The sequence below is a fragment of the Heterocephalus glaber genome, unplaced genomic scaffold, assembly GCF_053883595.1.
Source record: "Heterocephalus glaber isolate CG9 unplaced genomic scaffold, H.glaber_assembly_v1.0 deba00000809, whole genome shotgun sequence".
NCBI lineage: Eukaryota > Metazoa > Chordata > Mammalia > Rodentia > Bathyergidae > Heterocephalus > Heterocephalus glaber.
The window spans coordinates 4,874,054-4,893,533 of record NW_028258163.1 but is presented as its reverse complement, the minus strand read 5'-3'; the positions used below and the strand labels follow the sequence as shown (position 1 = coordinate 4,893,533).

Sequence of the window (19,480 nt, the reverse complement as noted above, 5' to 3'; positions counted from 1 at the left end):
GAGGTAAAGAAAGCCAGGTTTCCACCTAGCAGATGTCTTATGACCCAGATAGTCCTGATTACACATCTTCTGTCTGCATACAGCCTGTGGAGGGGGACAGGGAGAGAGTTTGGACAGCAGAGCTCATTCTTCTGCTTCTTAGTTAATCATGTAACTGTGGGAATTTTAGCTCCTTTTGTCTTCAGCTTGGAGACTTCAGCCACAGTTCCAAGACATTAGGGAAAGTCCTATTGAGGATCTTGTTTTACAAATTTAAAGTGGCCCCCAGAAAAATTCCAGTCTGCATGCTTCTTCATTCAACTTTAGCAGGAAAAGCACGCTGATGAACCATTCACAGAATAAAAATTCCTCCTTCAATTGGATTAGTCTGTCAGAGTACAACACACTTCCAGACCAATAGGAGTCACCAGGGCCATACCAGTCATGGATTCATTTTCTCTAGTCAGGGTCCACTCAGAGAGCCAGGGATGGGGTAGACTTTGTTAGGAAGAAGGAAGGGAAGTAGATGTTCAGGACATGAGTAATGGCATCTGCTCAGTTTATGATGTGTTCACATAAAAGAACTCCTGTAGGTTCAGATCATCTGAAAATATTAATCTGTTTCCCCAAATCAGCTGCCAATAAATCAATGAAAAACCAGATCAAATTTTAGATATATTTTCTCTAACAATGCAATCTCCATTGCCTCAGTTTTTTCATATCTGTAGTCATGATATCCTCTACATTTAAAAATGGGGAGCATTGTAGTGTTCTCTTTCAAGGACTGGGTTTGGGAAGAGACACATACCTCTTACATTTGTCTCATAAGTGATCATGCTCTTATATTAAATTTTCCTCTGGGAGAAACAACCTGGAGGTAGCATGTCAGAGTTTCATTCTTTTTTTTTTTTTTTTGTACCAAGGATTGAACTCAGGACCTTGAGCTTGCCAGGCAGGCAGCGGCACCACTGAGCTAAATCCCCAGCCCCAGAGTTTCATTCTATATAGACCCTGGGATAGTATTATATAATACCATTTGCAACATTTCTTCCATGAAATTACCAATGGAGAAAATGTAAGGGCGAAAGGAATGAGGGTTTCAGTAAGGTGATAGCCAAAACAAACTATAAAACTATTTTTATAAGGCATGAATTCATGTAGAGTATTAATAGACCATAGAATTGTAAGACGTCAAAGTTGAAATTCCTACTCCCCCTTCAAGATTTTAATGCAAATCAAAGGCTTCAGTTCACAAACAGCATGAAAAAATATAATTTTCTTTATTTTTTGGTATAACTTAATTTTCATTTTGAGACTCTGAGAAGACAAAAATAACCTTAGGCTTTCAAGATTTCCTACCCTTTGACATTTATACCATGGCATTGTGGGAGAAATGTCATCTGTCCTTAATGTCACTGCCCAGTGATCCAAGCAAGTCATCACTAAGACATCCACCCTTCTTGTCCACCGTACCTTTAGGTTTGAAGCTTCATCTTCCTTTTACAACATTCTTGAGTCCATCTGTGATACCCTGGATGCATGGAACCCACAAGTAGACCCTGATACACTGGGGATCCATAGCCTGGAGGGTAAGGTGTATACAGCTCCCCTTAGTAACTGCACAAACCTTAGTTTTGCTGCTTCACTGGGATTTGCCTGAGAGGCAGCCTTTGGGCCCATCTATCCAGAAAACATAGATATCTATACTGTCATCACTTTCCTTCAGCTTCTTCTCTGTCCTACTCAGTACTAGTGAAGCTTTTTTATGAGAGAGAGACAGTCCCACCCTCCTCAAACAACCTCAAACTTTCAGATAGTTCAGACTGTCTTCACTTTAGTACTATCGACTATTTTGAACCAGACAATTCTTTGTCGTGGTGGCTGTTCTGAGCATAAAGAATTAAAAGCATCATACCACAGTGATATATGCACACCCATGTTTAAAGCGGCACATTTTGTAATAGCTACATCTTGGAAGCAGCCCAAATCCCTGTCAACTGGTGACTGGATAAAGAAGTGGTTTTTTAATAAAATGGAGTACTATTCAGACATACAGAATGATAAACTAGAGACATTTATAGGTAAATGGATGCATATCAGGGCCATACTCTAAAGTGAAATAAATAGGACACACGTGTAAATACCAAATTGTCTCTCTGATGTGAGAAACCGAAAGTGTAAATAAGGACCAAAATGTACAACAGATAATATGAAATAGGAAGCAAAGGTTCAAGGAGAAGGGGGAGAAAGGGGGTGGGGGAAGGAAAGAAAAAAATATGAGAAAAGGAAAAACTGGAAATAAAGCTTTTCTAAATAGGGGTGGAGGGGTGGAAGGGAGGGAAGTGGAATGGGAAAAAACAAGAACTAAGATATATCATGTACAGGTACAAACTCCCAGTGATGAATGTGATCATAATGTATACCCAAAATGTACCAATAAAGTTAAATTTTTAAAAAGAATGTTGTTTATTAGCACTTTAGCCAATAAATGCAAGTAGCACCCTCCAATTCTTGACAATCATTACCAAAAAACAATCGTTATCAAAAAACCCAAGAGTCACCTCTGTTCTTCTAAAACCTAAGCTTTGATACATAATATCTAGGAAGAGACTCAAAGGCAATTTGCTTTGCTTGAATGCCTTGTCCTCTTCCTAAGGCAATTCATGTAAATAGAAGAAGAAAAGATAGATGCATAGGTGTGCCTGTTAATCCTATCAACTTCACTGGATTAGGATATGTCTAGTGGTCAGTGAAGCACACACTGGGTGTGTTTGGGTGAGTCATATAGGTATGGCATTGGATACTATATATGGTCAGTCACTTGTTCTTGTTCATTCTTCCCCAGCTCTGCTTCCTGGATGCTGTGAACTAAGCAGCTTGGTTAAACCATGCCCTTCTGCCATGATCTCTCTGCTTTGGAACTTGTCAACCATGTACTGAATCTCCTGAAACTGTGAGCCAAAATAAACTTTTCCTTTAAGTTGTGGGTGTCAAGTATTTTGTCCCACTGGCAGGAAAGTTACCATAGAATAAGGAATGTAGTTATACTTAAGAAGCATAATTCCATATGTGTTATGTTTTCTTACCTTTTCCCTTAAAATATACACTCCATGATCATTCTAGCACCTCCTATGTGTGTATATTACATTTAGTATATGGACTGCAATGAATAAGCATACAAAAAGCAATTTGGATGGGAAGGAGAAAGATGCAGTCATTAAATTCTAATCTATACAGCTGAAAAAAAATTACTCTTCATATCTAACACATACCTCAGGAACCATATTTCTCAGCATTGAATTTCCCTTCCAGGTTTAGAACTTACCCTCCCCCTAGTGAATTGAAACAAGACCTGGGTATTTAAAGAGGATGTGGATCAAAGACCTTGCACATTTATGCCTTTAACCCCTGCAAGAGTCATTCTGAGGAAATGAATAAGAACCAGCAATAACTCTACTGACAGCAAATCTTTTGTCAGCTCATATGTAAGGGAGATTTCACCACAGGCCCAGGGGCTACTATCGCTTATTTATTCATTCCTTTATTATTCTCTCACTTAAATTTGATAATAAGTATTTTGTGATTTCCCAGAACATGAATAGCCATGGGGATTCCCATAAAATGATGCTGGAGATTATAATTTAATTTCTATGAATGTTTCAGGGCTTTATTCTACTTATTAACTTATCTTCTAGGCACAAATAAAGAAAAACATTGGCTGGAACCTGAGGCTAAGAGAAGAGGAGCTATTTTAGCTGAGACCTCTTACATAGAAAATCTCAGTTCAGGGCTGGGGATTTAGCTCAGTGGTTCTGCCGCCTGCCTCACAAGTGCAAGGACCCAAGTTCAATCCCCAGTACAAAAAAAAAAAAAGAAAATCTCAGTTCATTTCAATTTTAAAAACCTTGCACACAAAGGCCTTTGATGCTACCCTAAGCATTAATACCAATTCCTGTTATTTTTATGATTATTTTTCTTTTGGCTGTAGAACTCTAATACAGCACATTAATTGTGACATAAACCTGCTGCATTTTTACAACCATGTGGGGGAAGATAATCACTGCTATAGTGTTATTGTCATCCACTGTATGCCGATACATTGGTAGGCGTCTATAGGAAAGCATTAGCCCTTTCCCTTCACCAAAACACAACGTAAACCAAGCCTTCTTCCCTGAGTGTCGCAAACCTGCCGCAGCAGCTGCATGCAAGTCTGCCAAGAGCTCAGCATTACCATGCTAGGGTGGGGCAGTGGCTTTGCTCTCTGATTGAATCAGACTCCAAATGTTAATTCAGTGCACCAGTTGGTTAACTTAGGGATCCCTGTCTAAGGATAGGCCACTTTGGATTTCTATGTATGTGCTTAGATACTCTATTTATCTGCTTTACTCTTATGTCATTGATGTAAGTAAATTAATCATGTGCATTAATGCTTGGATATGGCTTGTAAGTTTGATGCAAATTTGAACATTCTTTTAATATCCCCTAAATAAATATTCTGGTTTACATTTTCTCTCTTCAGAGATTCAGACAGTCCTTTGGCATTACGTCCTGCCCCAAAGTATCATCATCATGTATATTATTGTTGGAATAGCTGGTGAAAACACCAGCTAACAAAGTGTTCTGAGTAACATTCCAAACAAATTCCTTGATCATCTTAAAATGTAGTATGGAAGGGCTAACAATGACGTACTCTGTTCTGCACCAGACCTTGTGTGAGATGAGATAGATCATCTCATTTAATCCTCACAACTGCTTATGAGGTGTATTGCTGTCTCATTTGGATGTCTCTGAAAACAGCTTGGGATGAGGGCTTTGTGCAGGTGGTACATTAGGAAGGTGATCCTTGAGACCATGAGTAAGGCTAGAGAAAGCAAAGCAGGAAAGAGGAAAGGCCAACATAAAAATGTGTTATTTAGGTACCATGGTCAGCAACAGGGACTCAATTCTGCTTGACCTCTTGAGAATGAGCCAGATGTCTCCCATAATCATTCAGTAGGAGGGCAGGAGCGGGGTACCTATTCACTGATTCTCAAGTCCCACATGTGTTAATCTCAGAGGCAGGAGCTTTCCCAGGGAAGAAAGCAGAGAAACTAGGCCTTGACTACTAAGAAGGAAGTGAGTAGAGTTAGGGCACCAGAAGCTTCTGTCATCATCTTTCTCCCCCATACTCACCTCATGTTACAGAGAGGAAATCAAGGACATGGCAGTCAGTCAACTGGCCAAGGTCACAAAGCCAGTTAGTGGTGGAGTCAGGATTTTAACAGGATTTTTAGATTTTTCCTGACTTAAACAGGAGGCCAGACCTCTCACTGCTGTCCTGTTGACCCTCCCACCTGAGTGACGTGAGGGCCTCCCACCACTCTGCCCTGTGCAGCTCCATCTCGAGGTTTGGGTAGTCCATCCACCAACTCAAGGTATGGCCCATCTTAATGACATTTACTCAAAACCTGCATCTTCTCCTTTGGGAGTCAGTTTTCTTCCTTTTGCAACAACCCAGGAAAATGCTACTACAACACTGCATCTGCATTTATGGGAGAAAACTGAATATTTTTCACTGAGACTATGAAGGAAGAGAGAGAGAGGTTCAGATTCCATATCACTTGAGAGGGAGAAAACATAACTCATGCAACTTTTGAACTGCTTTTACATTTTTATTAAAATGTTATTCTTCAAATAGTATAGAAATACACCTAGCAATAACCTTTTAGAAGTCAACTGTCTGCTTCAAACATACATAAGAAATATACCCAACCAAATTCTGCTCTATTGGAATTTATTTAGTTATACATACATACATACATATATATGACTACATACACATACCTATATATGTATGTATATATAGTCAGGACAACACCAAAATGGCTACATTTGACAGGCTGGATAGAATTTTCTGGTTGTTTTTCTCCTTGATAAAAGTTGTAACATTTATGAAAGCTTTGAAAGATAAGGTTGAAAGGCCACAGCATGAACTACAGGGGCCAGGAGCAATGGGTGGCATGCACACAGGGTCCAGGCCTCAAGAGAGATGCCAGTCCCCTGCTTCTGCTGTGAGCAAACAACACTGTGAAGCAACAAACACAGAGAAGAAGGCACTCCCTCTCCAGGGATAGGGTCTTTGGGCTCACATTCAGGAGTCACAAGACATCACACCCAAGAGAAGGAAAAGGAAACTCCCCACATATGGGCTGAACTTCCTCCAAAGGACAAGGGACAATGTGGCTAACAGAGGGGATGTGCTAGGATGACTACCTTTGGCATGTGGGAATCTGCCTATAAGGACACCCACTTCCTTTCAACCTTGCTCAAGGGGCTGATGGACTCCTCCAAGTACCATTAAAAAGAACAAAACACCCTAGAGCAGTGACAGCAAACCTGTGGCCCTTGTGCTGCAACTGGCTGTTTGTTATCATTAAAAGCTCTAAAGGTTCGCCATCACTGACCCAGAGAAAAGAAGAGGCTGACATTTTATTTACCTTCATTAAGAATGAAGTGCCAGGTTTGAATTCAGCCTCGTGAGATCAACTCCAGAGCATACTATACTCGAACTACATGTGCGGGAGACACCCCCTGGGACCAGTGAGCAGAGGACACTGGTCTCCCTCCTCCATACTCCATACTCTGGTTCCTACCAAAACTTCCTTGGGAAGAAGGAAGTGAAGAGCTCACCTGGCCTGGGTGTTGCCTCAGCAGTTTACAATGATTTTGTCTCCTTGTTCTGTCCATCTCTGCCTATGAAAACCAAAGTTGTACCACATACTAAAAATGAGATCAGGGCACCTGGCCATTCTCTCAGACTTTTGCCAGTCTTTTAGACAGAATCACCTTTCCTAATCAGGTAATTTAGCTTGATGTTTCCAATGGACCCAGCTCATGTTACCTTTGCATTTCTAACCACCTTATAATTCTAAAAATTTGCATAAGACAGTGTTTCCAATATATTTTACTCATACAGATTGTTACATAGCACCTTTCATGGGAGATCAGGTGGAGAAGAGCACAGTGCCATGAGCATTTCTAAGACTCTGTTCCCCACCTTTAAACTTTTCGTTTGTTTAAAAAGCACACTTTAAGGAACAGACCACAGTGAAGTGCCTGCAGTGTCTCCCGCCTGACACTATGACTAGAGGTCAAAATGCTCTTCCTGGGCCGTCGGGGAGGTCAAGAGAATGTCAAGATAGTCAAGGACACGTCTCCCTTACCCCTGGGCACATCCATTGCCATGTCTGTCACACAGGGGTGAGACAGCCATTCCTTACTCGTATTCCAGTCAAAGGAATGAAGGGGAATATAAGTCATAAAGATTGGGGTTTCCAGAAATGCTGTCTGATGCTATTACCCCATCTCCTCAATATAAAAGGTTCTCTTATTTCTTATAGTTGTTACCCAAACAGGCATCTTTTTGTTTTGTTTTGTTTTGGTACCGGGATCGAACTCAGGTCCTTGTGCTTGCGAGGCAGGTGGCAGAAGCACTGAGCTAAATCCCCAGCCCCCAAATAGGCATCTTTTTGGCCACTCCACTCCATAATTATCTTGGACTTCCCTTACAGCAGTGGCCCCTGACCTTTTGGGTCCTGTTTTGTGGGAGACACTTTTTCCACAGACAGGAGTGGGAGAGGTATGGTATGGGATAATTTAGAGTGCACAACCAAGGTCCCCTGCACACGCAATTCACAATAGGGTTCATACTCCAGGGGGCAGAGCCCAGGTGGTAATGCCCATGGTGGAGACCAGCTGTAAACACAGATGAAGCTTTGCTCAGCTCCTGCTGTGCACCCTAGTTCCTAACAGGCCACGCACTGGTCCCAGTTGGACACCCCTGCCTTAGAGGATCTCTGCTCCCTCAGAACTCATGGATGTCTTCTCTCTGTGTGCTCTCTGCTGACCCCAGGCAAACCGAGGAATCCCCAGAAAATGCACACAGAGCACCTATCCCAAGACCTGTTCCAAGGTGCCCTGTTTTCATCCCACAGAGAAGAACGTAGACTTAACTAAGCACAGGATCATTGAGATAAATATAGATGCTCACTCAATAATGAGCACGTTTGATTTTACATAGACTTCCCTTTCATTCAAAAGCATGTGTTTCCTATAGGAAGAATCAGCCTACAGTGGGTTGCAATGAGATCACACAGCTCATATGGCCACAGTGAAGGAGGGCAGGGATACAGAAGCTCCCTGTTGCTTCAGAAATTTACAGTCCTTGCTAGGAATCCACCTTTGGGAAAATGCTCACTTTATTGTTTCTGCTCATCTTCCGCTCCACCTTGCCCTTGGGCACCTTTGTCTGGATCAGTTCTTCTGGGGTATTGCCCAAGGGCGGAAGCAGCCTCTTCTTGCTGTTTCGGGTCTCTGACAGCCACTGAGGGGGCAACTCGAAAGGCCCAAAGCCAAATTGCAGAGAATACTTGTCAGGGAATGTGTCAGGCTCTACAGGGCCTGCTGGTGCCACCTGGGATATAGAGTCCACTGTGCCTGGGGGTGGTACATGAGGTGCCACCTGCTCTCCCTCCAGGCAGGTGGTAACTACCTCCTTGGTCTGGAAGTCAGTAGACCCAAGGTACTTGGCTTCATTTTCTTCCTCATCCTCTGTGGGCTTAAAGATATGCTCCTGCCCAATGTGGAACATCTCCAGGAGCTGGCTGCCTGAGCGCATGCTGGGTTCCAGGCTGGTATCAGCCATTGTACTCCCTGTGCTAACCACGTTACGCCGACTGTACCGATGGTGCAGCTGCACCAGAGTCCCTATCAAACACTTGCGGACGGATTTATTCACAGTAAGAAAGAGCACAGGGTTTGCCAACAGAGAGACCTTGGGCAGCCAAATGGCAGTGAGCAGCAAGAAGACAGAGGTGTCGGGGACATTGAGTACAGTCTGGTAGACAACTAGGGTGGCATAGGGCACGCTACACAGGATGAAGACCATCACCATTGAGAGCAGGGTGGCGTGCAGCTCTGCCTCCCGCTGGGAGGCATAAGGGATAGAGATTGTGTTCTGCGGGGTCCGGAGGGCTGCAATGATGACCTTCTTCTTCTGGCTGGCACTCAGGGCCCGTCGGATCAGGATCAGGAAGAGAAACACCACAGCCACAGGCATGATGACTGTGGTGATGTTATAGACCAGGACGTACACCAGGTGGCCCAAGGAGTTGCTCCAGACTTCCGTGCAGGTGGACATGGCATAGATGTCAGCTACATTCGTCACTGCAAACACAGGGACACTGGCCACCACTGCATGGGCCCAGATGTACACCACCAGTTCCCGGGACTTGGCATCAGATATTTTTCTCTCCAGTGGATAGAGGACTGAGTAGTACCTGCATGATACACACAAGAAATTCATTTCACAAAGGATACTTTGTAAAGTTAGAGGACTCTATTTAAATCACCAGAAGTAGGCAAGAGGGGAAAGAGCCAGGTTCTTTCCTTTGGCCTACAATAGGGAAGAACCAGGGGAATCCAGGAAGCCAGATCTTAAATTTTAAGGACTTTGGTATGCAATGTGAAGTAGCACTACACACACACACACACACACACACACGTGCGTTCACTTTTTCCAAAGGAGCAGAGCAAAGAGTCCTTTCTCCATGTGACCCTCAAGACTCTCTATCAGGATAAGTAACTAAATTCAATCAGTAGCTAGTCTTATAATTACTGCCGCTGGGGTTAAATCCTACAATGCCTTCAATATAAAGGATGTCTCCACCTGCTATAAAGACATCTGTTTTTCAATTTAAAGGTAACTTGTAAACATTTTACATGGGGTAGAGAAACTTCAGGAACATTTTCAGAAACATTCAAAGCCACTAGCAGAAACTTGTACACACACATATCTCAGGCAGATCCACACCACAATCTATAAAGTGGCATTTAAGCTGCTCAGGGCAGAACCCCAGATGAAAGCTGGGTCCCAAAAAGGTACCGTAACAAACATTATTCCTGCTCAACAGCCACTGTCCTCACAGTAACTGTAAGAGAAGTTAGTAGGTCTAAAATGCCCGCATAATTAAATTTATATTAAAACCAGGTGACGCATTAATTCCTTCGAAGCTTTAACTTAATCATCCTACAACCGCCTAAAGAGAATCCCAGTGATTTGTGGGAAGTGATTAATTCTTCAAACCTGAGAACCACATCTGTAATGAAGGGCTGCCACCAGCCGTCAGCCATATGATGAGCTTCTTCACAGAAGCTTGGCCCCATCTCTGCTGTCCGCTAATGCTGGAGTTGACCTCCCAATCATGGCAACCATCACTCACTCGCATGCGTGACCAGTATTCCTGACTACTACCTCTGTACCTGTCCTGTGCCAGGCCCGTGGTTACACACATGAAAAGACACCCAGGGATGTCTCTACACTCAACAGAAGACAGGCACACCAACCATTATGAGCAAGGAGATAAGAGCTCTACTGGAGGCAGGAGAGAACAGGGGGCCACCTAAAACTACCTGGGAAGACATCGAAGAGAGCAGCACCATGTTGGAGGCTGGCAGGGAGACAGTGGGGAGGATAAAATCCTAAGCTGAGACAGATGTGATGCAAGCACAACAGTGACCATGGATGGTCAGGAATGGACTGAACATGGAGAAATGTATTCTACATTGCTTTCTGGAAAGGGAAAACAGAGGGAGTCGTGTACAAATATGCCTGCTGTCATTGTCTCTGAATGTGGATCAACTGCTTCTAATCACAAGTCTATAAATATGTGATGGCCCCACCCGCACACATGAATACATGCCTAGAGTCTGGGGGCTCTGGTCACCATCTGCTCACTCCCTTGCAACAAACCTAGGTACCCTCAATTTTCCATCCCATTATGTATTGGGAAATAGACACAACATAAGAATGCAGGCTCACTACAAATAATTTTCCTAGTGTAAAACTCTAGAAGATGATGCAGAAGTGTGGGCACCAGTTAACTTGCTGACTTGGTGCTGTGGAACAAATGCCTGCAAACAAAGTGAAAGGTCATCTTCCCTTCATCTTCATGTGTACCGTATTGATACCTGCAAATAATCTGTATCTCTGAACAAGAGGAATTTGCAGTCTTATTTTTCTACTAAAATGACTTCTTTACCTTTTGTGTTAAGATGATAACAATGTGGAAGAAAATAAAAATTTCTTATTTGAATATTTCCTATCTAGGACCAAGGGCCCAGACATGACCCACAGGGATTATTATAGTGCTTCCAGGTATCATGGCAAAATGTTCAGAATAATGTATTCACACTGTTGAATCTTGTTAAAAAAACTTTCAGGATTCATAGCAGCATTATTCACAACAGCTAGAAAATGAAAACAAATGTCCACCAACTGGTAAATGGATAAAGAAAATATATCACATCCTCCAATTAAATATTATTGGCCATAAAAATGAATGGAGGCTTAAGGCTTCCCTAATGTCGGGTGCAGGGCTAGCTACTAGAGAGAATGAGGCAGGAGGACTGCTTGAGTCTAGGAGTTCAAAGCCAGGTGATAACATAGCAAGATTCCATCTCAACAATAAAAATAAAAAAGGCTAGGGGTGAAGGGGTTGAAGGGAGGGGAAGAGAAATGGGGAAAAAATAAGACCCAAGATATATTATGTAAGGGTATAAATTTCCAATGATGAATGTCATTATATTGTATACCTAAAATGTACCAATAAAATTAATTTTAAAAATAAAATAAAATAAAATAGGTTTCATGATAGCAGGTAGGACAGGGCAGTCAGAAGGACACCTGACATGAACACGGGTGACTGCACACCAAATACATTACAGCACCCACCAGAATGTAAACTTGGGGCAAGGACTCTGACTTGCAAATTATGAATGATGGCAATAGCTAAAACATAAGATTAATTTACAAATAAATATCCTTTTAAAGATGGACAGAGAAAACAACCACGACAATATGAGGCCTTGGAAATAAATCTTCCATAGGGAATTTGGTTGTTCTCTGCTGGATCCAGCTGGGTCATCTAATCATTAGTTAAATAACCACTGAATTATTCCTTGTTCTTCCAGAAATGTTTTCATGGTATATCAAAGAATCCTAATTGCAGAGTTATAAATCAAACAGCAATCTACTTCAAATCACAATGCAATACCAATTCTACCCAAGCTGAAGTAACAGCGTGATCTGATAGCTCGACTTCAGCACTGTCACAATATAACTCCCCCACTCAAGTCTTTCCTCAGGGGTCTTAAATACAGTGTGTAGTTCAGGCTAACTTTAAACTGACTATGTAGCCCAGGCTGGCCTTGACCACGCAGCAATCCTCCTGGTGAGGCCCTGTTTTGAATGTTCATTCTCTTTCTGCTGACCACAGCAGATTAAACGTCAGTGTACAAAACACTGACAATTCATCACTTGTTTCACAAGGCTCATTTTTCGTTTTCTTTTTTTTTGGTACCGGGGATAGAATTCAGGACCTTGCGCGGCAGGCGCCAGAACCACTGAGCTAAATCCCCGGCCCCTGACAAGGCTCATTTTTCAATACACTTGTAAACGCCGAGCCCCTGGCTAACAGATCTCACCTGTCCAAAGCAATGGCGGGAAAGCTGAGGATAGTCACAGAGCAGAAGACTTTGTGCAGAAACTTGACGACTTTGCAGAAGAGCATGGTGTAGATCCACCAGCAACAGTGCGGACTGGTGCTGAGGATGATGTCAAAGGGCACACAGACCAGGCTGGCAAAAATCCCCGAGCAGGCCAGGTTTTTAATGAACCTGTTGGTGACAGATTTGAACACGGTTGTGCGGCAAGTTGACCATAACACCATGAAGTTTCCTGGCCAGATACGCAAAGAAATAAAAAAAGTTAATAATTTAAAGAAAAAGGAAAGAAAGAAAATACAGGTTTAAATCTTTTAAAATGTATTTGAGAGTTGACTTCAATATATTATGCTGTCAATGGGAAATTATCAGATCACACACATCAAAAAGTCTAGATGAAATTTCAGAGGTGAGTTTATTATTTAATTTTAGGCAAAATAGTATTATTATGATGATGGTTCAGTATCATGGGCACAGAAACAATTGACTAGGTGTTATTTAATCTCAGACAGTCTACTCTTACCAAGTTTGTTAATGAATTCTATGTTGCTAGAATGTAACAAATACAATGTAAGCCACATGTATAATTTAAAAATTTTTAGTAGCTATATTTTTAGAAAGTAAAAGGAAGCAAGTGAATTGTTTAACCCAAGTAAGTCTTGAGTATCATTTCAACATGTAATCATTATTTAAAATCCTTCGTATTTTCCACTTCATTTTACACTGTCTTCACAAGCCAGCATGTATACATTTTTTACACTTACAGCACATCTCAATTTCAACTGGTCACATTCCAAGTGCTCAGGGGCCGCATGACCCTAGCGGCCACTACACTGGACAGCAGCGGAGCGGACTTTTCAGCAGCAGTCACACAGTCATTTCTCTGAGTTTGCTCTTCCTGTGGCTTCAAGCCTACACTCTCCTTCCTGGGTCCCCCAACTTCCTATCACCAAGGCCTGGGTGCTGTCTTCTTTCTCTAGGCCCTCCTCACTTCTCTCGCTATAGCCTCTCCCTAGGTTAGATTACCCATTCGGATGTCTTTCCACCAAAAATTCATGTCCTAGAAGAGGCTTCTTCTCTCAACACCAGATTCCTTTTCCAACCAAACTTTTGATTCCCTACCCTGACTCAATCTATTATGTTCACATGGTCCTCCGGGGCCATAATCTCGGGCTGCCCTGGCTAATTTCATACCTCTCTTCCCCTGGCTGATGGGTACACCACATTCTGGCTCTTTTTTTCTGCTCTTGAAACATATCAAGGATTATCCAGCCTCAGTGCCCTGTAATAATTTTTTTTATACTGCCTAGCCTGTTCCTCACATGTCTGACTCACTTTAATCCAGGTCATTGTTTAAATGCTGCTTCTACTCTAAAAGACCTTCTCTTTGCATCTTTTTATTTTAAATACTCACTGCTTCTCCCTCCATCAGACTCTACAATAGTACCCTGTGGTGTCCTTTGCAATTCTTACCATAAACTCTAAATTTGTTTTCTTGTTGTTCCTCTAGTCATGAGGACAAAAAAAACATGTTCACCTTGTTCACTGTCACAATGTCACACTTAGCTCAGTATCTGGCACAGAGTAGGCATCCAATAAATATTTATTGAACAAATTAATTGGTACAAACAGTGATCAAAAGGCCCTGAAGTAAGGAAGTCCTTTTATAATCAGTCACTCGGGGATCACAGGGCACACTGCAGCAGAATGACATCGAGAATCACAGTTACTAAGTATGGCACCAGGAACATGCAGTTATAAAAGCACCCAGCACAGCTGGCCCCAGACTGAAGTTTCAGAAATGCTACTTCTAGACACAGCCCCTCCCCAGTCCCCCAGGACCCAGGCTTCAGGTGTACACAGCAGCCTGCTTTTCCTCATGAGAGTCTAGGTCCACTGGCTGCTCCCTCCTGCACATGCTGACCCATGCCATCTGATGAATGCAGCTGAGAGCTGAGCCAGGTTCCAGAGAGGAGTGGGGATAACTAGCAGGGGATAGCGGGGTTCAGGGCTGCAGAGGAGGTCACCGGAGAGCCCACTTAAAGAATTCTGCCACGAAAAGAGTAGGTATGTCAGAGTATCTTCAGGGCTCACAACCTGGGGTATCTCCAGGTAACAGACGCCAGACAAATGAGCTGTTTCCTTGAAAGAAGTCAACACCCTGAGGATTTTCTTTTTCTCTTCTCTCCTCTCCTCACAGTTAATCTTTACAGTTCAGCAGGTTATGTTGAATAAAATATCTTGAATAATAAAACAAGGTGGAAAGTTCATTGCAAAGGGCATCCTGTGGGCCAGGGGTCGCTCTCATCTTTTGAAACCTAACTGAAACATTTCCATCATTATTCTCATATTCTACTTTCCCATTCACCTTTCTCCCTCCCTACTATGACAGGCATGCTTTTTATCGTATTTTTAAAGTCGTGCTTTTGCAGTATATACAATAACAATGTGAGGTCAAAGTATTCTGGCTTTGGGAAAGAGGACCTCATATACCATCTTAGGAATTGCACTAACAATACAGTGAACATTTTATTAGTACGTCCACATATGTGAATGAGGAAACTTGTTTTGTCTTTTATTTTTTGTTTCTTTTCTTTTTGGGGGGGAGGGGGTACCGGGGATCAAACCTGGGTCCTTGCACCTGCAAGGCGGCAGAACCACTGAGCTAGATCCCTGGCCCTTGTTTCTTTCTTTTTTTTTTTTTTTTATTAAATTCTTTTATCGGTACATTGTAGGTATACAACACAATTACATTTCTCATTGGGAATTGTACCTTTACATAATGCATCTTGCTTCTTATTTTTTCCCCATTCCTAGCCCTCCCTTCACGCCCTCCACCCTTCCCTATTTACAAAGACTTTATTTCCATTTTTTCCATTTCTCATCATTTTTTCCTTTCCCTTCTTTCCTTTCCCCTGGCCCTCCCACTACCCCTAACCCTTTGGACCTTTTCTTCCTATTTTGCATTATCGATTATTCATTCTAATCATTGGTACATTTTAGGTATACAATATAATGACATTCATCATTGGAAATTTGCACCTTTACATAGTCTCTCTTGGTTCTTGTTTTTCACCCTTGCCCAGCCCTCCCTTCAACCCCTCCATTCCTCCCTATTTACAAAGATTTTGCTCCTGTTTTTCCATTTTCCCATATTGATCCCACTCCCTTCTATCCTTTCCCTAGCCCTCCCACTTCCTTCCCTTTGCCCCTTTTCTTCCTTGTTTCTTTTTAAGATATGCAGGCTGCCACCTGCAGTGCTGCTTCTGGAGGTGTCTGGAGTCTTGGAAGCTTGGCTGTGCTTTGCATATAAATGGGCCCTGAGGGCTGGTCATCGGGAGGGTCTAGCAGAGAGTCAGCTCCTCCCACCCCCTTGGCGGAAGACTGGTCCTCCTCTATGGGGGAAGTTTCCTCCTCCACCGGGCACACAGCTTCAGAAGAGACATACCAGGAGAGAACAGGGAGGAAGGGGGCAGCCTCCTAGCCAGCTAGATCAGCCAGATTAACCCTGCTGATCAATGGGGTGACAGGCAAAGCCAGATCATCTTCACATCCAGTAAACCTGTTTTCAAGTAATTATTATGAAAAAAAATGAAATCTGAGACTGCCATAATTACTTCTTTGAGGGGTGGTGCAGAGGATTGGACTCAGGCTGTTTATACAGAGCTACATCCCCATCCTGCCTCCCTAACTTTTTTAAAATTTTGAGACAGAGCCTTGTTAACCTGCCCAAGCTGGGTGTGAACTTGCCATCCTCCTTCCTCAGCCTCCCAGAATACAGGGGCTACAGGCGTGTGCCATCATACCCAGCTTCAAATTACGTTTTATCTCTAAGACTCTAGGCAACATCTAGGAACTAGCCTCTTATACTATTAAGAGCCTAATTTTAAAGACGCCTTCCCATCTTTTAAACCACTGTTCTCTCTCCTCATTTAAAACTAACTCATTTGGCTTTAACCTGAATTGGATCAAAATATGTGGGCAGAAGGTCTACATCTCACTCCTGTAGGCTACATCCAATTCTTATTGGCTGCAGTTTTTAAAAATGCACACATGCAATGAACACAAACCACAGATCATGCTTGACTGGACTGATAATGAGGAAACCGCCAGTCATTTTTTTTCCCAATTAAATTTTGCCTCTGCAAATTCAGGCTGCAGCTCGCCTTTTAACTGATTTATAAGCTTTGCATCTTATAAGCTTTTGGAAAGCTTTTGCTCCAAAATCTTTACGCTTTAAGCTTTTGGAGCAAAAATCCTGGTGTATTAGAAAGACTAATAGCCAAAATTAAAAAAGGTATTTCAAAAGAGGCTTGAGAAATGAAAACCCTCCTGGGAAAATAGATACATCACCCTTTTAAAAGTACCAGTTTCCCAGAGACTTAAAGGGGTAAAATGACCCATGGTCGTGCCTCCACAAAAAGATAACACATCACTCAGAACACTCTAAAAACTGCAACTTGAAAAAAGCAGGTGCAAATTGAAGATGATATTTATTTATGAGAGAAAGTCTAGGAAGACAGACTTCCAGGAGAGAGGCCACAGTGCATGGACAAGGGTCAGAGGACTTCAAAGGAACTTGGCACACACGGCAAGCATCACAAGAGGAACATTTAAGCAAGTTAGAAAATACTAACCCATAAGAGAAGAAATAACAAACAGACTTTGGGTAGAATGGATTTTTAAATGTCTTCTTTGCTTCAGTTTGTAGTTATAGAAAAAAGAAAGTAACCAAGAACTGAGTCTCATGAGTTAAAAGAGTTATGTGAAGGGGAAAGTAGAAAATACTTTCAATTAATCTTCCAGATAGCAACAGAAATGACTTTTTGCCTATCTATGTTTTAATGTTTAAAGCGGCTTTCTCAGATACAGCATATTGTTGGTTCTTGCTCTCTTTAACTGATCTGACAGGGTCCTAGCATTTACATTTAATGTAATTTTTGATACGGTTGGAGTCATACCTACCATCTTGTTTTTCCTATTTGTCTTGTCTTTCCTATTTGTCTCGTCTGTTCCTTGTTCCTTTTTTCCTCTTTATCTTCCTGACTCCCAATTGAGTATTTTATATAACTCCATTTTATCACCACTATTGCATTATTTATACTTTGTTTTAAATTTTTGGTAGTTGTCCTATGTTTGCTATATACATCTTTAATGACAGTCTACTTTCAAACACTATTATACTGTGTCATGTGTGGTGTACGACTCTCACAACAGTATATTCCTAATTTTTATCTCCTAACCTAACCTTCACATCTTTGTCATACATTTTTCTTTTTTTCTTTTTTCTTTCTTTTTTTTTTTTTTTTTTGGCAGTGCTAGGGATGGAACCCAGGGCCTTGGATGTACTAGGCAAGTGTTCTTATCCCTGAGCTACATTCCTATCCTCACATTTTAGTTTTAAATAAACTGTACACTCAAAATACATGGCTACAATTTCTGCTGCTTTCAGCAGTCAAATTTCAGAGAACTTCTCTTAACATTTCTTGTAGTGCTGGTCTGCTAGTAATTAATTCTCTCAGTTTTTGTCTGAAATATCTTTTTTCTTCATTTTTAGATTTTTGCTGAGCATAATATTCTAAGTTGAGAGAAGTTTTCTTTGTTTTGCTTTGGTATTTTTCCCCCCTTTGCATTTGAAAGATGTCACAATGTTATCTTCTGGACTGCAGTTTCTGATGATAAATTTGCTAGAATTCTTAGCTTTGTTCCTTTGTGTGTAATGGGTCCTTTTTTTCTCTGACTACCTTCAAGATTTTCTTCTTATCTTTGGCTTCTAGCAGTATGAATATGGTATGTGTGTGTGTGTGTATGTGTGCATGCACGCATGCTTCCATTCATGTGTACATGCCCGTACACACTCTAGTTAGGTTATGCGGATCACCTTGAATTATTTGTGTGGTTTGACATCTTTTATTATTTTTGGAAAATTCTTGGCCAATAAATACCTCTACAAATATTTCTTCTGCCCCTTTTCTCTTTTTTTCTCCTCTGAATTCTGATTACATACAGTGTGTATGATATGCAGAATAATGCCCCCACCAACAAAGAGGTCAATGTTCTAATGCCTGGAAGCTGCAAATACGTTAGGTTATATGACAGAGGAATTAAGATGCTTAATTAAGGACTTCATCTGATTTTTTTTTTTGGTACCAGGGATCAAACTCGGGTCCTTGCACTTGCACAGCAGGTGATGAAACCACTGAGCTAAATCCCCGGCCCAACTTCATCTGATTTTAAAGATAGGGAAATTATTCTGGATTATCATAGCTATTTAAATTTCTCTGATAATTTCAATACCTTGGTCATAGCTGACACAGAGTCTGACAGGTGTGTTTTGTGACAGTGGGACACTTCTTTCCCTTCTTTGTTTTTGTGGTGGTGGTGGTGGTGCAGTCACACCGAAACCCTCACACTTGCTAAGGTAGTGGTGGCAAACCTATGGCACGTGCCACATGTTGCTTGTATCACTGAAAGCTCTAAGAGGTGCGACATCACTCTGCTGGGCTGAGCTGCACTCCTCCACCCCCACTCCAGCTCTAAAGTAAGATATCATCATTAGGACAGTAGAAACTGGTAAATAATATTTACAAAACAGTTGGTCCCCTACACACACACACACACACACACAGCACAATGTTACTACCTAGGTTAGAATCCAGCTCCAGATCTCAGGCTACAAGTAGTAGCCCTCATCACAGCAGTTCTAGTACATACTGTACAGGACTTCACATAGACAAAAAATGAAAAAGGACACCAGTGTTAGTATTTTAAAGTGGAGAACAGGTGAAGAAGATAAAGGAAAAAAGGCAAGCAGGACACTGAGAAATCTAATGCCAGGGAAACACCTCTATCACTATACCATGCCACAGGCTTAAACCACCTTGCCCCTTGGGATCACCAGGAAGCTTGCAGAACTCAGACCTGGACGCTGCAGAATCAGAACCTTGGAAAGCCTGCCTGG

General features: G+C 41.9%; 2 protein-coding genes across 2 annotated transcripts in view; one reads left to right on the top strand and one right to left on the bottom strand.

Moving 5' to 3' along the window:
• Nucleotides 1–2,959, top strand: part of LOC110345200 (uncharacterized) — a 50,403-nt gene extending 47,444 nt beyond the window's left edge. Inside the window, exons 5-6 of the mRNA XM_087207295.1 lie at nucleotides 1,459–1,568; nucleotides 2,825–2,959. Of these exons, the coding sequence (XP_087063421.1) occupies nucleotides 1,459–1,568; nucleotides 2,825–2,919 (205 nt within the window). The 3' untranslated portion in view covers nucleotides 2,920–2,959. The remainder of the gene's footprint in view (nucleotides 1–1,458; nucleotides 1,569–2,824) is intronic.
• A 2,652-nt stretch (nucleotides 2,960–5,611) lies between these two features.
• Nucleotides 5,612–19,480, bottom strand: part of Gpr176 (G protein-coupled receptor 176) — a 126,889-nt gene continuing 113,020 nt past the window's right edge. Inside the window, exons 2-3 of the mRNA XM_004861530.3 lie at nucleotides 12,502–12,754; nucleotides 5,612–9,296 (exon numbers count right to left, since the gene is read on the bottom strand). Coding sequence (XP_004861587.1) covers nucleotides 8,186–9,296; nucleotides 12,502–12,754 — 1,364 coding nt within the window. The 3' untranslated portion in view covers nucleotides 5,612–8,185. The remainder of the gene's footprint in view (nucleotides 9,297–12,501; nucleotides 12,755–19,480) is intronic.